This window comes from Tyto alba, unplaced genomic scaffold, assembly GCF_018691265.1.
Source record: "Tyto alba isolate M040663 unplaced genomic scaffold, T.alba_DEE_v4.0 Super-Scaffold_2, whole genome shotgun sequence".
Taxonomy (NCBI): domain Eukaryota; kingdom Metazoa; phylum Chordata; class Aves; order Strigiformes; family Tytonidae; genus Tyto; species Tyto alba.
This window is the reverse complement of record NW_024881282.1, coordinates 77,710,773-77,731,570: the sequence shown is the minus strand read 5'-3', so window position 1 is coordinate 77,731,570 and position 20,798 is coordinate 77,710,773. Positions and strand designations below refer to the sequence as shown.

At 36.8% G+C, this 20,798-nt stretch overlaps 1 protein-coding gene across 12 annotated transcripts in view; it reads left to right on the top strand.

The window, feature by feature from the left end:
* The window catches only part of MAGI2 (membrane associated guanylate kinase, WW and PDZ domain containing 2), a 794,831-nt gene that overhangs the window by 500,076 nt on the left and 273,957 nt on the right, over nt 1–20,798 (top strand). For all 12 annotated transcript variants that reach the window (XR_006165279.1, XM_042792123.1, XM_042792119.1 and 9 more), the window contains 2 exons: nt 3,898–4,113; nt 13,854–14,067. Coding sequence is in view for 11 of the 12 variants with exons in the window: in XM_042792123.1 (XP_042648057.1) it covers nt 3,898–4,113; nt 13,854–14,067 (430 nt within the window). In the remaining variant the exon portion in view is untranslated. The remainder of the gene's footprint in view (nt 1–3,897; nt 4,114–13,853; nt 14,068–20,798) is intronic.

The window sequence follows — 20,798 nt, the reverse complement described above, 5'->3', positions numbered from 1 at the left end:
TGATCTGGTCTCCATCATCAGGGCTAACCTCCCCAGTAAGTTTATGACTCCCTCTTTGCAGAATCAGGTCGACCTTTCATACAGACCAGGGGTGTCAAGTAATACTTGGTAATTGTAACTCTGCTGTGGCTTCCAAGCCATTTTGGCAGCAGAGTCAAACAAGTTGGGCTAGACCATCTTCAGTGTTCAGTTGCACTCAGAAACAGGTTGGGAGCACTGAGACAATCAGGCACAGCAGCAAGACGAATTAAGCAGTGGTAGTTTTTCCACAATTAAATGTGTTCTGCACTGCCTGTCTGTATGAAAGCTTTTAGTAAGGTCCAGAGCAACAGGCTTATCTTAAACTCTGCTGGCGTAAACTGACCTCTTGACTTTGTTCTGGGGTGGCAGAGGAGTATGCACATATTTTTTAAGTACAATGAGGAGGCACCTGAGTAAGAGAGTGTCTGTGCTGAGTCAAACCAAGGGAAACTGTAGCCCTGTGCTCTGTCTCTACTACAGACCGTTGGTAGATGTTAAGGCAAAAAATACAGGAACAGGGAAGGCATGCAGAGATACATTATGCAGTCCACCAATCTGTATTGTATGGAACTGTTGATTCAGAATTTGTACCTTTATATTTAATAGACTTTCATGTTTTTTTTTTTTCTGCTATGACTTTGTATAATTGCTTTTTGACTGTATTTATGAACTGGCAGCATCTGACAGTGAATGACACTATTCTCTTACGCTGTGTGAAAGAAACCCACTTCTTTTGCTTGTTTTAAACTTGCTAATTTCACCGGGCATCCTCTTGTTCTCACATAGTGAGAAGCCAAGCATCCATTCATTTATTTTCTAGGCACTTTCCCAGGGATCTCCTGATTTTACACATATCTGCCATATCCCTCTTCAGTTGTCCCCTTTCCAAGCTAAAAACTCCAAATCAATTTAAGCAGTTCCAAGCTTTAATTGCCCTTCTTTAGATCCCCCATGTAATTTTTGAGAGGCAAGTACCAGAACAGCAGGCAGTATACAAAAGGGAAGGCAGTATGTGGGTTTGTATGGTGCTATAAAGGTGTTTTGTGTTTTGTGCTCCACTCCTTTTTTTAAAGCTCCTAACTGCTGGGTTTTTTGACTGTCAATGAGCATGGGATTTATGTTTTCTTTTAGTAAGTTTTCTTTTTTTTTTTTTTTTAATTAATTCATTTTTTAAAATTAAACACAAATGAAATTATTTGGTGTGGGTTTTGTACTTATAGGAAGCTGAACCTCAGTATCTTATGATTAGTGTTTCAACAGCAATATCTCGAACCAGGCCTGTCCTTTGCTGAGGCAAGATGAAAAATAGCTGTTATCAGCGATTTTCCAAACATCACTGCAACAAAAGTTATGGTGTTTAAACATTTAGTCTCTGCATTATGCCTAGAAGTAACAGTTCCTGAGGCTTTACGAGAGTCTCCCATTAGCTGTAATGCTAATTTCTAAGGCTTAGGCAAGCAATCTCATGACACTGAGAAACTCTTTTTGATAGAAGATACAGTTTACATTGATTCTAATTTTTCTTTAATGGAACATTGCTCCTTCATTGAAATGACTGGGTCTCTCATCCTATATATGGATTATTTTCGTAATTGTTATGATGCACTGATTATCTCAATAGCTGTAGACCAGTTTCTTATTTTTATTTGCACTGCTTATGCATATATTTCAGTTAAGAATGGATGGATGGATGGATGGATAGATAGATAGATAGACAGCAACTAATAATGCAAAACTCACTTTTAGATCAATGGTTACTGTATTATAAAGAATATAATATGTTATGTTAGAGGACAGAAGTTGGAAATTATACTGCATTTTCAGTTTGAAATTGGAAGAGTGAAATGTACTTTGTCTCCTAATCTTAAATGTTCATTTTTGTTTCTTAAGTCTTTACATATGTCATATTCGTAATTTTTTTTAATGACTTTTGTCTCTGTCTCTCACTAATGCATACAGCCAGTCAAACTCAAAAAGTGTTTAATATCCAAAAATAGAATAATCATGTCCTTCATTTAAAACATCTTAACTTCTATTCAGGATATTAGCATTACTGCTAATTATTACTGCACTTAATTTTATATGACAATAGCAAAACTAAGAACAAAGGAAAAAAAGCCAAGGTACTGCACTTTTAGTTTCACCATTTATATCACACAGGTCCTATAACCCTGGGATTTGTCTGATGGTATTTCGGACATCAGTGGAAATCAGTGCATACTTCACAAGTTTTGTGAAGTTTATGGCAACTGTGGCAGTGATTAACTTTCAGACTGCTGAAATGGCTTAGGTCAGGGACGAATTTTTTAAATTGAGGAAACCTTTTTTCAAAATTTGTAATATTTCAGACATTGAATTTCACCAATAAAGGTAACATGCTCTTAGGAAATACAAAAGTAGACTTTCAACTGAGCACCATCTTCAAGGCTGTTGGTATTCTGGTACTCTGAAAATATCCCACACTGTCAGAGTTTAGATTTGACAGACCAGATCTGATTTTGACATATTGTAGAGGTACAGTTTTGTGAGTGGAACAATGTAGATTTCCCTTCCCCCCTTAAACTCCGAATCCTGCTCCCCTGCTTTAACCCTGGGAGTCAGACAGACCTCCTGCAGACTGTGGGAGGGCAGGTCACAGACTGCTATCCAAAGGCACAATTCATTGCCCTACTGGCATTGGGGCTCTGTTAAACCTGCTGCCATCTCATAAAATCAGAAGAAAATCTTCAGTTAGTCAGTTTTTCATTGTGCCATCCCTAAGCCCAGAGTGAGTACGAGGGCTGTTTAACGCAGTAAATTTTTCTAGTGCATTGTGATTACAGAAACATCTGTTACAAATATTGTTTTGCTAATACACTGCAAAAAATTCATAGAGTGTTCAGTAGTTGCAAGACTGCTCAATTACTTAACTGTATTGAAGTGGTTGTGTGGCTGAATATTGTAATTCATTGGAAACACACAGGTGTACTAGAACCAGAAATAATTTTTGCTTTTAAAATATTTTGGTTCTAACCATATTTTTGAAGACAAAATTAAGATATTGGTAAGAAATCAGTTTTATGACCAGATGTTCTAGAAGTGCAAACATACAAATATTGATAGATAAGATCAGACTAGAGTCTATCTAATTTAATAATTCTTCTGACAGAAAGTAGACGATTCAGAGGAAGTTGCCAGAAATTTTGTGAGAGACAAATAGAGAGTAATCTGTCAGCCACCTTAAGTCTTCTCATAATTCCTTAGTACTTTAAGATAATTTTAAGCCCTAAAGCATAAGGTTTCAAATTTCTTTGAAAATATGTCAGCATTAACTATTACAAATGAGCTCATGAATAGCAAAAATTTGACAAATATAAAAAATGAGATAGTGCAAGCATTACTGAAAACTGCAAAACTCTTAATCATTGAATGATTATTTAATTTCTAAGAAGTTAACAGAATTTTGGGGTGAAAATGACATAACATTGTGAATAGCAAATACTTTTATGTTCCTTTTGACCCTTCAGAAACTCTTGTATCGTGGCACAAATGTTACAAAACTCATTTGTCCTACCTAACAGTGTGAAATAAGAAAACAGCTCTGATATAGTGCATATTTATCAAGTATTTGGATGAGAGGCATGTTAATTACCCCGTTAAAGTTTCAGGAAGTATTAATACAGTATATAATTGTAAGCATGATTTGCTCACTAGTGCTACCACCAGGAAAATTAATCACCATTTCATGAAAGGTAAATTCACAGAAAAAAAATTGACCTAATCATTATATTAGCTGACGAACCAGATCCTACTTCATGTAATCTGATTAATCTAAAACAAAAGAAGAAGCAGCAGCATACGTATTTCTTCAAATCTATGTGTTTCTTTTCTTTCCAGACAACTATTACGGCACTCCAAAGCCTCCAGCAGAACCAGCTCCCCTGCTGTTAAATGTAACAGATCAGATCCTCCCAGGTGCCACTCCCGGGGCTGAAGGCAAACGTAAAAGGAATAAGTCTGTGAGCAATATGGAGAAGGCAGGTATTGAACCACCAGAGGAAGAAGAGGAAGAAAGACCCGTGGTCAATGGAAATGATGTGACAGTAACACCAGGTCTGTTCTTCCTTGTTACTTTGCAATGCATTTGTTATTCACAGAGTTCCCAGTTACCTCCTTCTGCAGTGAGAATATGCATGTTCAGGTAAGGATGTTCTTGCAAGAGTGAAAGCCAGGAATCCTGAATAACAGTATTTCTCTGAAGCCTGAAACAGTTTACTTAACCTCCATTTTGGGCAGTCATCTCAATTACCTTCTCTACCCCAAAGATATCTGTCTCTGAACTCGTCCCTTTGAACCCTTTTTATAGACCAAAGAGAAAAATACCTACTTTCTGAATACAATTCATGTGATCTGTTTTAGATTTCCAGGTTAGGAAATCAATCACAAGTGCCTATTTCTCTCCATTGACTATAGAGGGACTCTACGGAACTGTAATTTGGTCAAATGAATCAAGTCTGTGTTTCAGGTCTCCTTGTTCTCAAATGGTGATACTCACAACATAGTTTACTACATTATGAAGTGAACTTCTGTAAATTGTTATGAAATCTTAGCAATATTGTGGAAGACTAAAGTTCTCACTGTATTCAAGAATTTGTGCCGATTAAACTTACCTGAAAATACTATCAGGAAGGACCCTTTTTAGCAATGTTCTGGAGCCTGCATAAAGCTGATAAAGGTTTCACATGTCCAGTCCTAAAAGGCAGCTGTTGTTTTACCCCTTGGATCGTAGTTCTTCAGAACAAAGGGGCTCAAGATACTGACTGGTATCCTGAGTGGGAGCACTCCAGCTTCCCCTTCAGTGTTTCAGCAAGTCATCATTTTACAGTACGTAATAATTTTTATTCTGAAACACCATTTAAGAAATATTTTTGTTGTTGTTGTTCAAGCAGATTAAAGAAATCAGACTTTTATATTGCTCTGAGAAAAAATTCTCTGAAGCCTTTTTGGTGAACTTAGAAATTCAGAAACAAATTATTGAAGTCTGTAGTGACAAACATATAGATGAGAAAATAAAATGGCATATTGCAGGTTCTCTGAATGTATAGGTTACTATGAAACAAAAAATCCATTACCTAATCTTCTAAGCACTGTAAAAAGGATTTTCATACTGCAGATTCTATGTAGACTTTTTTTTTCTCCTATTTTATTAGAAAGTATAACAAAATTAGTATCTCCCATCAAGGATGTATTTGCTGCATACTTTTCTGGAGTTGTTGCCTAACATTACATGTAAGGGCAAATCAAATCCCCGTGCAAAATCCATCCACATGTAGAAGGAGGGTGACAGGGAGCGGTGGGGTGAGAGTGGATCTTGTTCTCCCCTCTCAGCTCGCCAAAAGGCTGAAGCATTAGTCTCTGGTCGTTGCAATCACATGCTGTACGAGCCTTTCTCAACCCTTCTGCACAACATTGCATGTGTTGGCAATGCTCTGAGGCTCAGTGCCTTTCCTACACGGCTAAGCAGAAAAGGATGAAGCCTAGAAATCTTTACATAAAACATCAGCACTGGCTCTGTTGCCAGGATACTTCCACAGAGAAAGAGGCAAAGGCAGGATTTGGTCTCTGATGTGTATTGTAGAAATCATTAGAAAGATCATTCTTTGCAGTTATTCAAAATGTGCCACATGATGGACCATTGCTGAGGAGCAATTTCCAGGGCAGCATGTGTCAGCTCGAACTGGATCAAGGGGCAATGTTTACCTGCTTTTGTCCTTGCATTGTACACCCACAGTTTGCTTATCCCAGGAAAATTCTGTGTGAACGATGAGGAGGCAGCACCCAAGAAACAGGCACTGGCATGTGCTGTGTTACAAACTGAAATACATGAGCATCGGTGTAAGACAGCCCACTTCCTCCCCCTCCTCGCCCCCCACAAAGTAATTCCTGTAGGTGTGGCCAGCAGAACAAGCAATGCCTGTGTTGGCTCTCATGGTTTCATAAGCAGGGTTTTGTTGTTCAGTTACACTGATTGAGGACTTTGGGGATTGTAGCAAAGCAGCTCTGTACATACATGCTGTGTTGCCTTTGTTGGGCAGTATAGCTCCCACGGACCCTCTTACTGCAGTCATTTTCTCTGTGAGCTGACTAGAGTCTTAGCTACCTCTAAAATGTGTGTGCATTTGTAGTTTGTGGCTTTGAACAATCACGAAAAACAGAATATGGGGGGTTTTTTGTTTTTTGTTTTTTTTTTTTAAACTCCTGGTGGAGGGAGCAATATAGTTTTAATAAAGAAGCAATGAAGGTAGGATATTTGTTATTTCCAGTTCTTTTAGGAAGTGTATTCTATTTTAAATGCTTCACTTCTAACAGCAGTCTTTTATTAAATATAGCATTCTTGGGACATCAGAAACATTGATACATTTTTTTATAGATGCTCAGCAACTTAATGGTTTATTAACTGCCAAAGGTATCAGAGTCTGGCAATTCAAAGGACTGCTGCAACCCATAGGACTGCTAGGTTGAGTTAGTAACAGATATAAGATGTATCTGAAGAAAATAATCCCATATTTATCAGACCAATAACTGATACTTGTAGTTTCAGATATCTTTGTGCTTTTGGTCTGATTTTTCAGAACACTTTTCAGTGTCTGTTGAGATAATCTGTGCATCTGTTGAGCTTTATTAGTATGAATCAATTTTTCATTCATTTACTTCTATGTACCTTCCTTCATAGGCCATCAGATTTCCCTCAAACAGTTGTATATGGACAAACTGGAGATCTTCAACCATGATCCATAATTGTCTTCTTATAAAGTTGTATTGCCCAATGTGTTTATTCTTTATGATTTTTGTCACCTGTTCTCAGCCCAGATCCCAACAGGGATCCTTCTTAATTCATCAGGAAGGGGATTTTGTCCATTTTAGAATACAGCACTCTCAGTCCTTCATCCTGGATCAAGTTCTTACAGGACAAAATAGTATTAATTGGAAGATGGAATTTATCTCGTCCAACTTTAGAAAATTATATGCCTAAATGCCTTTCTTTTTGTTTGAGCTACTTGTCTCTCCTCTCTTTATATAAAGTAAGGAGAAAGAGACAATTCCAAATAGTAAGAGAGAATAACTGATTTAGATACCCATTTTAAGGGGTAACATCTACAATCTAGAATGCTTAATTTATCCTACAGATCCACAGGAGCCTATATGGCTAAATTTAAATGAAATATCCTACTATTTTCCAAACAGCATATGAAAGACACAATCTGTAGATTAGCTGTTAAAACGGCCAAGTCTAGAGTTAACACGGCGGTTTTCACACTTAGTGCAGTTGCCTGCATTACTGGACTTCTGGCTGCTTTGAGCTGGGTGTCTGCCATTCACTGGTTTGAGACATTGTGCACCTGAGAAGCCTTTTCTGATGGACACTGCATTGAAATGAACAATTTCTGCAAAACTGATGCTTTAACAAAAGAGATAAAAAGAGTCTTGGTCAAATTGCAACCTGCTTGTCAGACATTCAGTTTTCACTGCTGTTGCTGTTCGTGTCTGCAGACAGTTAAGTCAGTCTCCTTCACAACCAGCATCATGATTTGACACTGTGCTGGTTATGTCACATTTGCTTCACACTTCTTACTGATTAAGTGTTTATCATCCGATCTCCAGAAGAACCACTCTAACATTGCAAGAATGCTTATGTATGTGCATTATTCTGACATTACTTGAGCAATGATAAGTTGCACCCAGAGAATGAAAGTTCTGGCAGGCTCAAATTAATTGAGGGATAAGATATGACATAAGGTTTCAAAATGATCATTCCATGCCTTAGATTGATAATGAAACAAAAGGCTAGAGGTCCCAATGCCATCAATCACCATGCAAGGTGCAGTAGTCTCAGGCAACTGGTTGAGATTATTCTTTTATTATTACACAGCAAAGACAGCCAGAGGCATGAAAATAACACACATCCAAGAACCATGAGATTTTAAAAAATACAACAGTTGGTATACATTGATATTTCTGTAGTAGGTGTGTTCTCTAAACTAAAGTTACAACAGCTAGGTCTCAATCTATGACCTACAGAATACCCTATGCTCACCCAGTCTCCATGTCTCCTGTTTAACTTCCCCCACATCAGCTCCTAGTTCGTCATTGTTATGTTAGTAGTCGGTGGGAACAGTGTCTTCACGCAAAGCACTAAAACCCAAATATGGCTACAGCTCTGTGGGAAAGCAAGGAGCTCCAAGTCTGCAGAGTGATATTTTTACAAGAAAATAGATACAGATAGCTTGGCAAACATGAGTTAAACTACTCTTGCATCCAACAGTTATTTAAAATGGATGGACTTTCCTGTGCAGAATTTAACAAATTAGTCCTTTAGATACAATAAGGGTATCAAGAGCTGCAATATTGTGTATAAGAGCTGCCAAAACCACTCCGTAAATTATTATTTAATAACATTTCCATTCATTTGTTCTCTGCTGATATTGCCTAGTTCATCTGAGTTGGTTCCTTTGGATGAAAATAATAAGTTTTTTAAAATTTACTGCATGAATAATCTGCAACCTTAAAATAAAGGAATAAAATGACAAGGTCCTTTTACATGTTTATATTGGAAAATTTCAAGAGTTAGGCTATAAATAATAGAAACAATTTAAAGTGCAAGCAACAACATTGATGAAGGCTCAAATTCTGAGACTATCACAATGTAACTACCAGTTATTTTTTTTTTTAAATAATCACCATATTGTCTAAGAGCTGTATAGAGAACATGTCATATCAACCAGTAATATTTTAACTGCTGGTATTTGGAGTTGGAGTACTACAGAAATAAACTTACAGTATTTAATGATACGTAGGTATTTTTAACATACCCATTATCTTGTTCTCAAAATTCTTTGTATTCTATATATGCAATAATTTGCTGGTGCTTTACTGGTGCCTACTCTGTCACTTCACAGGACACTCACTCTTGAAATACTGTGTTAAACTGCTTTTGAAAATTGGACCATGTGATCTGTTTTGCAGTGAGACAGCAGCTCTAGTAGGCTATTTCACTTGACAAAGTCAACTGATTTTTTTTTTAGTGACAAAAATCTTTCTGGACTCATGGTACAATTTTAGGATTTTTTTTATATATCGTCTGAAGATAAATATTTGTGCTCACAGTGTGTTACTGTAGTATTTCAAACTTTATTTGTACATTTAAGATACTGTTATTTTTTAAATACACCTCCTGTTTTTTATCAAATCAAACATTATATATGAATATTTATTAGCAGAAAGAAAACTGCTAATAGGTGAATATCTTCCTTACCTGGAGTATGTGAATGATAAATACATGTTACAAAAGATAAGATGACACAGTAAAGCTGTATTCCAGACAAGTGTGATTAGGATGCCCATTGCGAAAAATTTAAGATTATTAAATGACATTAGGCAATTTTACCTTAATTACTTGGATTTTAGTCATCATGATGCCTTCTACATTATCAAAGTAAGCTATTAAAAGATAATGATCCAGTAATTAATAATTCATGAGGTTGGCTTTAAAATAATTATGTTTTTAAGTTGTTAAATAAGCATCATGTTCCTTTTTTCCCCATTATATTTTGATAGCAATCTCAGACAAGCTCAGAATATTCTAATCCTTAATGCTTAATTTTCACTTTTCTTCTGCCATCATGATGACTGGAATTTGCTAATATAGTTACGGAAAATCAGGAGTCTGACCTCTTCAGACCTGTTGAAAATAAGATATTGAGCAAGAACATGTATTACAGATATCATGGTAAAATCCCAAGACAGAGCAATGTCACCACATCTGTGCTCTATCAGACCAATTGGCTGATCATTAGCCTTTGAGTGTGATGCACCTGTGCTCCCAATTTATTTGTTTTACTGTGGTCATATGCACCATGTGGCCTTATGTCTTGTCTTCAGTTTAATCTATACAGCACCCTTCCTGTAGTAGAAATGTGTTCAAGACTGCAGGTACCCTTGGGAGTATAACTCACAGATCTGTCAGTGATACTTGAGACAGATGAGAACTTCTGCTTTACAGAGATAAGAAGAAAACCTCCAAAGAAATTATCTGCAATTACATTGTCCTATTCCCAGGGGAACTGGAGACCATATATCCTCTCTGCTTTGCAGGAAACTTTGACATATTTGAAAATGCTTCCCATATCCATCAGTCTTTTCTCCTCAAGACTAAAAATACCTGGGTTTGAAGCTTTACATACTTACAATCTTTTTTTTTTATTATTATTATTTTTTTTTTTTATTTTCCCTTTTCTGTCCGCTGGACTGTTTCCCATTTTCCTTGACATTAAATTCTTGAAACTGGGCACAGTACTTCTGATTAAATTTTACTGTAGCTGAAAGTGGAAAGACCTGTATCTCATACGCTTACTCTTTTACTCTTCCTGCCTATTGATGTTTTTCTTTCACAGTAATATCATTGACTGAAGATAATGGTTAGACATCCCTTACAAATCCCCATATCTCCATTCCACTAGGAATTCTGCCTAGGAATTTGTTCCTCATCTTGTATTTTTATAGCTGATTGTGTCATTTAGCATGAGACAGATGCCACATATTTTGGAAAGCCAAGGCAAGACAGTGGGGGAGGATTTGGGAGTGGTAGATAAGGAGGAGGGGACTTCACCTGGGATCTTACTGCTCTGCTGTGAGATGCAACTAAGCAAAAATTGCATTTGTGTCTCTTGCTAATTCATTTCTTCTCACAGTCAGATTCACATTTCCAAACAACATAAAATTATTTTAATACCACATAGTTCAAGTATGAGGCAAGATTTAGCAGCATGAGATGCATATGGCTGTAAAGCTGTAGACAATCACCCTGTTCAAGACCAGATCTATTTTTATTTTCACACTATTTTAAAAGGCTGTATGTGTCAGTGTCAAAAGTCTTTTTTTAAGATCATGAAAACTATATCTACCATTTCTGTCCAAGAAGCAACACCTGTTACTCTGTCACAAAAAGAAATAGGATTAGTTTGGCACAATTTCTTTTTGAAAAATCCTGACAATAATTTATCACCTTGAAGAGCTTACATGTAGGTGGTTTGATTGCTGATCCCAACACCCTTCTAGGATTTAAAAATAGAAAGATGCAAAGTTACAGTTTTGTGGGTCTTCCTCCTCTTTCTTTTACAAAAAGATGGAATTGAGCAGAAGATAACTTAAGTGCTTGGAAATAAAGGATATATAAGTATCTAAAAAATCTAAATCATAGATACTTTGCTGAAACAAGGACTCTGTCTCTTTTTCCTAAGTTTCTTTTCTCCATGAAGTCACAAAAGTGTAGCCATTACTAGTGATGAGTCTGCTTCATTGTTTCCCTCAGTAGCCTGGGTTTCATCTCATGAGGCTCCACCAATTAAAGATGGCTGCTTCATCTAGGTTCTACCTGACCTGTTCTCTGCCTACCCTACTCCACATTCTTTAGCCTTATTGCCCATGTTGTTTTTCTGTGTTCATCCTTAACAATTTAATCTAGTTCTCACCTTCTGTACAATTCTATCTCAAGTAGCAGACCATTGACAAGTCATAGCTTAATCAAAATGACCCCTGATTATACTTACTATTTTTCTTTTTCATTAGAACAATTTGTGCTCACATTCTCAGTATTCTTTATTTAATCTTTACTAATTCTCCTGAGCTCATTTTCCCTTACCATTGCTTGCTATAACATCAAATTGATTAATTCTTTGAGCTTATTTAAATCTGGGGGGTTTTTTAAGACCATTGTTGTTAAGTTTTTATTGCTTTTCTTTCTTGCTGTCCTAAGCATCACAAACTAGATCATTTCACCCAAGCTGTCTTCCACCTCCTGTATGTTTCACGCAAGTATCTGAATAGTTCCGTGCTCTGAATGCACTGTTAGTTCATTTAAGAAATTGTCATCTTGAACTTTATTGTAGACTACATTGCTGACTTATTTTAAAACCATGTTTTCTCCTTTATTTTTTATAATTGACCACAGACTTCAATACAGTCCATATAGTATTACTCAGAAAAGTGTATATACATTTCTGATAGTACAAAACTATGCATACTTCCTTCATTCCTTAGATAACTTTATGAACAAGCTATCTTAGTCTCAGTCTAGTCTCTATTACACCAAATATGTATCATTTTGATTAGATACTGGTGAACAAGTTCACAGTTTGTTCTCAGTTCTCCTCTGATACTCATTGTCTGTATCCCTATGATTTATACCTGTTGGTGAGCTTATGTCATTAGCCTTCACGTAACCTAATGTAAAACCATGCTCACTAGGTCTCAGATTCATCTCTCCTCATTTTAACTATCTAGAAACTGAGCAACTAGCCTAAGCAGGACTGAATTTGTTTTACCTAGCTTTACATGTAGGGTCATTTCAGCCATATGACTAGGATACCATCATAGTCAGTGAAGATTCAGTCAATACATTAAAATTGTGAATTTATTTCAGTTGCAGTTCATTTGGCCAGAAGTTGGATTCTGACTACTTTTTCAATGAGATAAAGCTTCATTTAAGTGCAACAGAAAAAAAGAGGATACAAGGATGAGAGCTCCTGTTGTCCACTGAGGTTCCTGCCACAATTTTTCAATAGCTAGTTCCTAGATAGAGCATATCATAAAACACAGTTTACAGACACATACCTAGTAGATTAGTCAACCAAATTTATTCACCTCCAAAGATGAGGGAATCTCTTTCTTTAGTAGTGTAAGTTCTCTGGACCATCCTCTGATGAACTAGTACTAATAGTCAATAAAAGATTGTGTTTTCTCCACTCTCATTAATAGTTGTTTGCATGCAAGCCCTGCTTGCACTTCCATGTGCTATGTGATACTCATTCATGCAGATGAATATATAGACTTTTAATTGTGGGGGTAAGTGTTCAACAATGTGGATAAGTCACATTTAGACTTCTAATATTGCACACCTGATCCCCATTTATCTTTTTTTTTTTTTTTTTTTTTTTAGGTGTCTTTATGGTTTTGTCTTCTGTTCGTGTTCAGTGAATGTTTTAACAAGTATTGTTAAGTACTACTGCACTTGCTTAGTTAAAAGTATGTGGACTGGACTGAAGGGACTGATAGTGGTAGAGATACTGTTGGACACCACATTTTTAAATTTCTGATTTTATAGAAAATGAAATCAATAAAATGTGAAAGATCAAGTACTGAAAAATACATAGGAAAGGAAGACTCCTTCCTGGATATGCTTTTGGTCACAGTGAGAAACAACCACATTGAGTATAGGAAGCATTTGGCATTGGCTGTGGGAAAAAAAGCCTCCCACAGATTAGATTGGTAATGAAATGACAACTACTTTCTATATGGTTATTATTTATTGCTATGAGTTGATAAATGTATTGATTTCTTTGATGTATGGAGGATATAGGTAAAGCAATTAGTGTATCTACTTTATTAATTGAAAAGGATCTGTTGTCTGTAGTAAAACAGCAGGGTAGTTGTTTTATGCGTGTATAGTTTGAAAAGTTAAGACACAAGACAGTAGTGCTGCTGGATGTGAAGCTGCCTTCTGCTCAGTGCTAACTGCTGGTCTGGAAGGACTCCTGGGACAGAACAAGCCAGAACTCTTTGGCTTATTTCTAAGCTCTTTATTAGTTTCTTGTCTCAGTCTGGTTTTATTGCTTTATTTTCTTTTATTGTGTTTGAGATAAAATGCACCATCAGAGGGAGCCTTGCATAAACCCAACAGAATTTTTCTCTTTATTTCAAGACTCGCAGTTCACTGGGCATTCCTTGGAGACTTGCACTGGTAAATTCCCCACCACTAACTTGGATATCCAAAACCTGTAATTTTTCTTCTCTTGTAGAATCAAGTGAACATGAAGAAAAGAGTATAGCTGTCTCAGGTGAGGCATCTTCCACCCAACCTTGTCCTGCACCAGGATATACTCAGCCTGAAGAAGCAAAGGAGGAAATGGATGTAACAAAGCAGACTAAACCTGAAGAAAATGACGACTTGGGCCCACTGCCTGATAACTGGGAAATGGCTTATACAGAAAAGGGGGAAGTCTACTTTATTGAGTGAGTCTTATTTCTTCTCTTTCTAATAGCTATATCATATTTAACTGCATGGGGAAATGGTTTGTATGTCGGAGTGGAGCATTGCACTCCTCATTAAAACAGTAGGAATGTTCTGGCTGTCAAGGCTGCTGAGATCTGGTGGCAAATCCTGCACTACTGACTTACACTGAAACATGCTGGTTTTTAAGATACATAACTGGACTGCTTAGAACTTTGATGGCAGCAATTAAAGCTGTTGTTTCTTCTGTTGAAAGCAAGGCTTTTCTGCTGTTCTGATGCTTATGGGAAAGGAGCACAATTGCTGGGTTCGTCCTTCCATATGTGGATGGAGGTGGAAAGGGTTGTGCTTTTTGCCGAATAAGGGAAGAAATATAGTCAGGCTAAAAATTAGCTAGTGAACAGAAGAGGGAGGCCATGCTGTACTTAGAAATAATAAAATAAAAGAGTAGACAATAAGAAGAATTAATTCTGTGTAGGAACTTTTTCCTGTTGGTAGGCTATACATACCTGTTGCTGCTAATTAGCCAACTCGTTGAACAAATGGATATGAAAGTTAATCCTTCTCTAAGTGCTGTCACTAATACACATTAACAGAGTAAGAACACATCAAATGAGTAAGTTCATATAACATCATGTTCCACAAAAAAAAGAGAAAGGAAAAACCAACATCTTCAGCAGTACACTACTACAGATGTAGCAGTAGCATTTATGTTTGTTTTAAGGAACTGCCTCAACAATTTGGAGTGTTAATCATTATTCTGATTATTAATAGGTAAAAATAATATTTGGTGGTGTCACTTCTGCTTTAAATCCCTTTTTTCATGTAAAACTTTATGACTGTCATATAAAGTGTAAACAATGATAAAAATAAAGTTTATGCATGGGATTTTTCATGAACACTGGCGTGACCAACTGTAGCTTCTGGCATATACAAGGCTGAAAAGAGCAGTAACTATTAAAACATAAGTATCTTGCTGAAAAGGGAAAAAATATGCTTATTCTAGAAAAAATAATAATTATAGTAACTTTGTCCAATCAAGCAAAGAACTAGAATGACTTCAGGGCTAGCTCAAACCCTTTTTTCCTTCTTACCTCACTCCCAAATTTAATTTTTCTGCACATATTGAATGCTCTTTCAAAGACCATACTTAATTATGTGGTGCTTTTATTTTACTTATTGTAACAAAAAACCTGTGATATGTTTGGGGGTGGTGGACAGGATGATGGGTAGATCACTAACATACCAAACTGTGACAGTGGAAAATAATGCAGCAGGCAATTTGATAGAAAATAAATGTATATTTTTTAACAAATACAGTGAATGCAAATAGCCCTCCCACTCTACAGAGCAGCCATTCCACTCCACAATTTCCTTTGATGTTACAGCTTACTTCCTTTCCTGGAAATGCTCTGGTTTACACTGCGGTTCTGACAATGCTCATCATTCACTTCCACTAAATGAATGTTATGTAAAGCAGAGAAATCAATCAGAGGTGCAGACAGGGTAGAAAGACTGTTGTAAGGGCTCCTTGCCTTTGGGATTATATGCTTGAATAATGTAATTCCAAAAAAGTGCGATTATGCATCTGTAAAAATACCAGTTTATTTACTAGAATCCTAGCAAAGGAACAACTCTTTGATTGTTTGAGTTTTCACATTGCACAGTCTTCAAAGGGTTAAGTAGGAATGTAATGCTGTGGGGATGCTGTTAAATTGCCTCTTTGTTTACAAGTCACTTTGGTTAATGGCATGAAGAGACTCCATTTGCTTTCGGAAAAAAAAATGAAAGATAAAAAGACAACAGAAACCTATTTGTCTAACAACCTCTCCCTGAACAGTAGTAAAAATTGTACTAGATTATTAAATAATAGATGAAAAATGATGAAAAACAAACATTTTTAATGTGTATATCACAATGGGTGGGAAAAAAGTCATACAAGGAAGCATCTTTTATTGCTGTATTTGAGGCTTATGTGAATTGTGCCTTTAAACCCTAAGGACTTCAATCAGTAAGTGATCGTAAGTTCCAAGCTGTCACAGGTGTACCCAAAGGTCTTAGATTTCATTACAGCATTTTCATTCATTCACTTCAAACTAACCTCTAAAATTTGTATCACTTATCAAAACTGCCATCAGAAGTAACATTGCAGATTTACAGTGAGAGAGGGAGTAACTTCATAAAAAGAAAGATAACTGTCTGTAGACAGTATTATTTATTTGTTAATCATTAATGGCCCAGTTAGCATTTTGTAAAGCACACTGGAAGGAATTTTCTCTGCTTCAAGGACGAAAAAGAAAAAAAAAATCATATACTAGCTTCACTGGATGATTCAGATGATGGTTGTATTTTAGAGCATGGCTTGGTGTGTTTCTTCCTTTCTTTCCCTTTTTTAACATAGATGCATGACCTTATGTTTACCTATATTAGCATTAACAGAACAGGAAGAACATCCCTTCTTACTGCATAATACCACTGTTTTTCAGGAAGAGCTACTTAAGTACATTTCTTGGGTTGTTTCCAGCCTCCATTACATATGAATCCAAATTTTCAAATACAGGCACACATCACACAAATAGGAATCCATCTCCTGCATTTGCTTTCATTGAGAACATATGCTGATGAGAACATGCAATAGTTAAAACACTGTATATAAATTAGAATACCACCAACAGAACCTCAAGTTCTGCTCCTTCTTTCCTATTTTAAATATGGCTGATGAGGGTGACCTATTTCGGCATACTTAAATAAACTATAGCCATAACTGATTTTTAGTTTTGCCTTTTCCCGGGGCTAAAGAAAGTATGTAATTCCCCAGAGCCTTCAGACCTCGCCTTGTCAATTACTTTCAAACTACATACAAATGACATGAGTGTCATGTTGTCCTCACAAAGTCAACAGGCATTGTCTGTGTTGGATCCCAGGCATTGGATGTTTGCTGGACTGGTACAGTGCAGTGTTGAAGGTAATATAAAAGGACCAAGATTCTCAGTGCACCTGCTATCACGTACAGTCAGACTTAAATGAGGACCTCACACAACTCTAACTCCATCACATACACCATTATGTTATAAACCATCCTGTAGCATTGGTTACACATTATGATATTTATTTGTAAAAGGCAGAATTGATTTTGCCTCTTTCTCCAGCCCTCTATCCACCGACAGACAGCAGAGATCTCTGGTGGGGGTGCAGAAAGAGTAAGACATTAAACCAGAAAGAGCTGCAGTTTGTTAGGCTGAGCTACAACTGTCTTGATGAATAGTCTCAAGGATATTACATAGCCCATAACAAAAGCCATTTAACTCTATAATGTTCAAAAGCACATATGGTTTCCTCTGCTTATACTACATTAGTAACTGTTTCGTTAGTGGAGAAAATTCTAGAAAAAAAATCAGACCTCTGCAATATATCTTTAAAGGATAATCTTTTTTGACTTCCGGTGATGATTTTTAGAATTTCTCCACATGAGGTTTAAAAAAACACTTTCCAGTACATCTCATAGATATTCAGTCTCTTCCTACTTCAACACCTACTTCTCCGACAGCAGAGTCAGCACTGCTTTTTGGACTTGTTGCAATATCTTTTCCAGTTGTTAAAGTTGCTATTTTTATGAGAGCATCATAAAAGACTACAAAACAGCTATAAAATAGGCCTCTGCCAAGGACTCTTCACAGTAAAAAACAGCCATTAACTTTTTGAATACAGCTGGTGCTATTTCAGGTGTTACATGAAAAGAAGTACAGCTATAAACTGGAAAACTAGAATTCTGACCTAGTTTGTTTCTAAGACTATTGCTACTGACTACATTGGGATCAGTATTTCTTCTTAGTAGTTTTTAAGGTAGGAAGGTCTTTTGATTGCAGGAATAATATATTTATCCTAACATCTTGCTTACGTGAAGATTCATGATATATTTAGCTGTTCCTGGTTGCTCCATCAGTTCACCATCAGAAAGCAGTATATATGAGTTAAGTCTGGCTACACCATAACATTCAATAACTTTTGTAATAGAAGATACTGAAAATACTGAAGTGGAAGTACACTCTTCTACCTGCTCAAGATTACTTCCATATTGTGCAGTAATTACCCAATCTCTTATAAGCTAGCTTGGTACTTCTGAGAGTATGTTACATCATCAGTGTATGAGTGCATAATATTGAAATTTGCCACATTTTGGTTGTATGGTTATTTCTGTTGCTTTAACTGAGTAGCAATTGAGATGAATTTTTTTTTCACATGCTATTTTAATATTCACTTCTGATGGGATTCTTCTTTGGGAAACAAGTTATCCTGTATCAGTATGACTTTATTGTGTGCACAATTCTGAATCGTCAGGACTCTTCTAAGTATGATCGTAGATGTCCATAATTCGTTATCCTTGTTTATATGTTGTGTTGAATTCATCAGTTTTGGTCAGCATAACAACGATCAGATCTCTAGTGCTCTTTTGTCTTCAGCTTGACATACAGTGGGACAGGCAACAGAAAAAATCTCTTAGTTTCTTTCTCCTGAGACTGCTCCCTTGCCTCATGACAAATTAATTAGGAATTGGGAGATCATAGAACTGGAAATAATTTGGGGAATGCTAAATTTTTTCTTCTTTTGTCTTTTGATATTATAAAGACATTCTCAGTCTGTACTAGTGGTGTATTGTCCTTTGCTTTCACTTGCTGTTTTTGTCTATGCTGACATCCAGGTCAAACCACCAGCTCAACTCCTGTTGTCTTTCCTCACTCTCTTATCTCTTGTCTTTCCCCCAAAGGTCTCTGCTGCTCTGGTCTGCAGAATTCCTCTTCCAACACCTTTCCTCTAATGTTTGTAGTGGTATTATAATTTGGCTCCTTGGTATTTATTGAACTAGAAGAATCAGCTCACCTGGCTTGCCACATAGCATTAGGTAACTAATATAAACCAATAGCAAGACTCCTTCTGTGGTCAATGGAGAGGGATAAATACCTCCAGAGGCTGATTCATCCTGTCCAAAGATAAAGGCAGAATTAATTTGCCTAAATGTAGGTGCTTCTACCAGTAGAGATACCCTTGGATATTCAGGGGTACATCTGCAATAGTACGTAATTTGTGTCAAGAGAAAACTTTTGAAGCAGATCTTCTGGCTGTCTCCACACACTGTGATTTGTTTCAGATTTCAGAGTACATGAAATGGATTCCTTTCTGATGAAACTAAAAACAAAGTTGATCTCTAGGAGTGCACTTAATTGTCTCCAACCCCTGAGTCCCTGAACTCAGTCCGTCAGACCACATTTGAATTAAAACCAGTCTGAATTTCTTCTGATCTAAACCATATCCATATCTAAATTAACAATATTGGTAGACTGCAGAGTGAAACACTCCGTGCTGATGACACAGCATCCACAGCTACTAGGTCTTTTCAGATGCCATGGGATGCATGCCTGTGAATGTCTTGTAGTGCATTAAGTGAGCTCTTGCTGTGTATCACCTACTTTAAATTCAAGTGAAAGAAGCTTACAAGCTGGGAGAATGCTCAGTGTGTAAATGAAGATAACTGAGAGGTTCGCTTCAAAAGTGACCTCCTGATCTGAGACAAATCACTACTGTAGAGGCATACTAATAGCCCAGGACATCTCCATGAATGTGGCAGATATGACACAGAACCTGTCAAAACCAGCACCCTTCTGGAGGGGCAGCTGGAGGCCATTTGGGAGATGCCATAGTACCTAGTATGTCACTAAGATCATACGGTTAGGTCCCCAGTCCCACGGGAAGATAGGTAAGATAAATTATTCTATATAGGTGTCTCTCCCTTAAATAGAGAGGAATCCTACGCAATGAGCTGTGTAATTTCTTGATGTCTGAAGTCACATGAGATTAAGCCCATTTTTTGTCAGAAACTATCTTCCTGAGTCAAAGAGAGTGACTTAAACAACAGAAATTGCTGTAGAAGACTTCAGGCATTTATATATTCTCAAAAAAATCTTACATAAGCATCTACTACTCCTGTGAATACCTAGAGGCACCACCACTGTATTTGGGTTGAGGATATAAGTACTTCTCTACTGCCCAAGGCCATGTGGGTTTCACAGGATAGGCACTCCCAGACCTGTGTCTCTTAAGGACCACATACTCCGAACACATCTAACAGACTGACAGCATGAAATGCAACACAAACTAACAGTCATAGCTGCTGCCATTCAAGCCATAGCCGGAAGAGAACTCTCTTTTGTATTTGTCCCTACATGTGTGCAAGAAGTTTGAGTAGCACCACACAAATGATGAATTGCAAAATTGACATTTTAATGCTCTGTTTTCCTGTCAAACAAAAATTACTTGAAAATCATTATTGTGCTATCTGAAAAGCTCTGCATATCTACAAATCTTAGGCATACATAAAGGAGGGAGGAGTAAGCATTTTAGAAGTCAGGTGGCCTACAGTGCACTTTGTTTTCTATCTCATATATTCCCCTTTGCTCAGGCTGTTATATTGAGGACCATATTGAATGTAATGTATTCACAATGAAAACCCAAACAAATCCATATGTGCTGTCCCCAAACACACTGAAGCACCACAATGGTAAATACCCATTTTGAAATGCCTTTCACAATATCGTGCAAATTATATACCTTGCAAGAGTCACAATTTAGAGTAGGTTTGCAGTGTTTTCAAAAGACATTAAGGCTATTACTGTCAGTAACTATTTTCTATATTTCCTTCAAAAATATTTCAAGAGATTGTCCTAGGGCTTTGTTATTA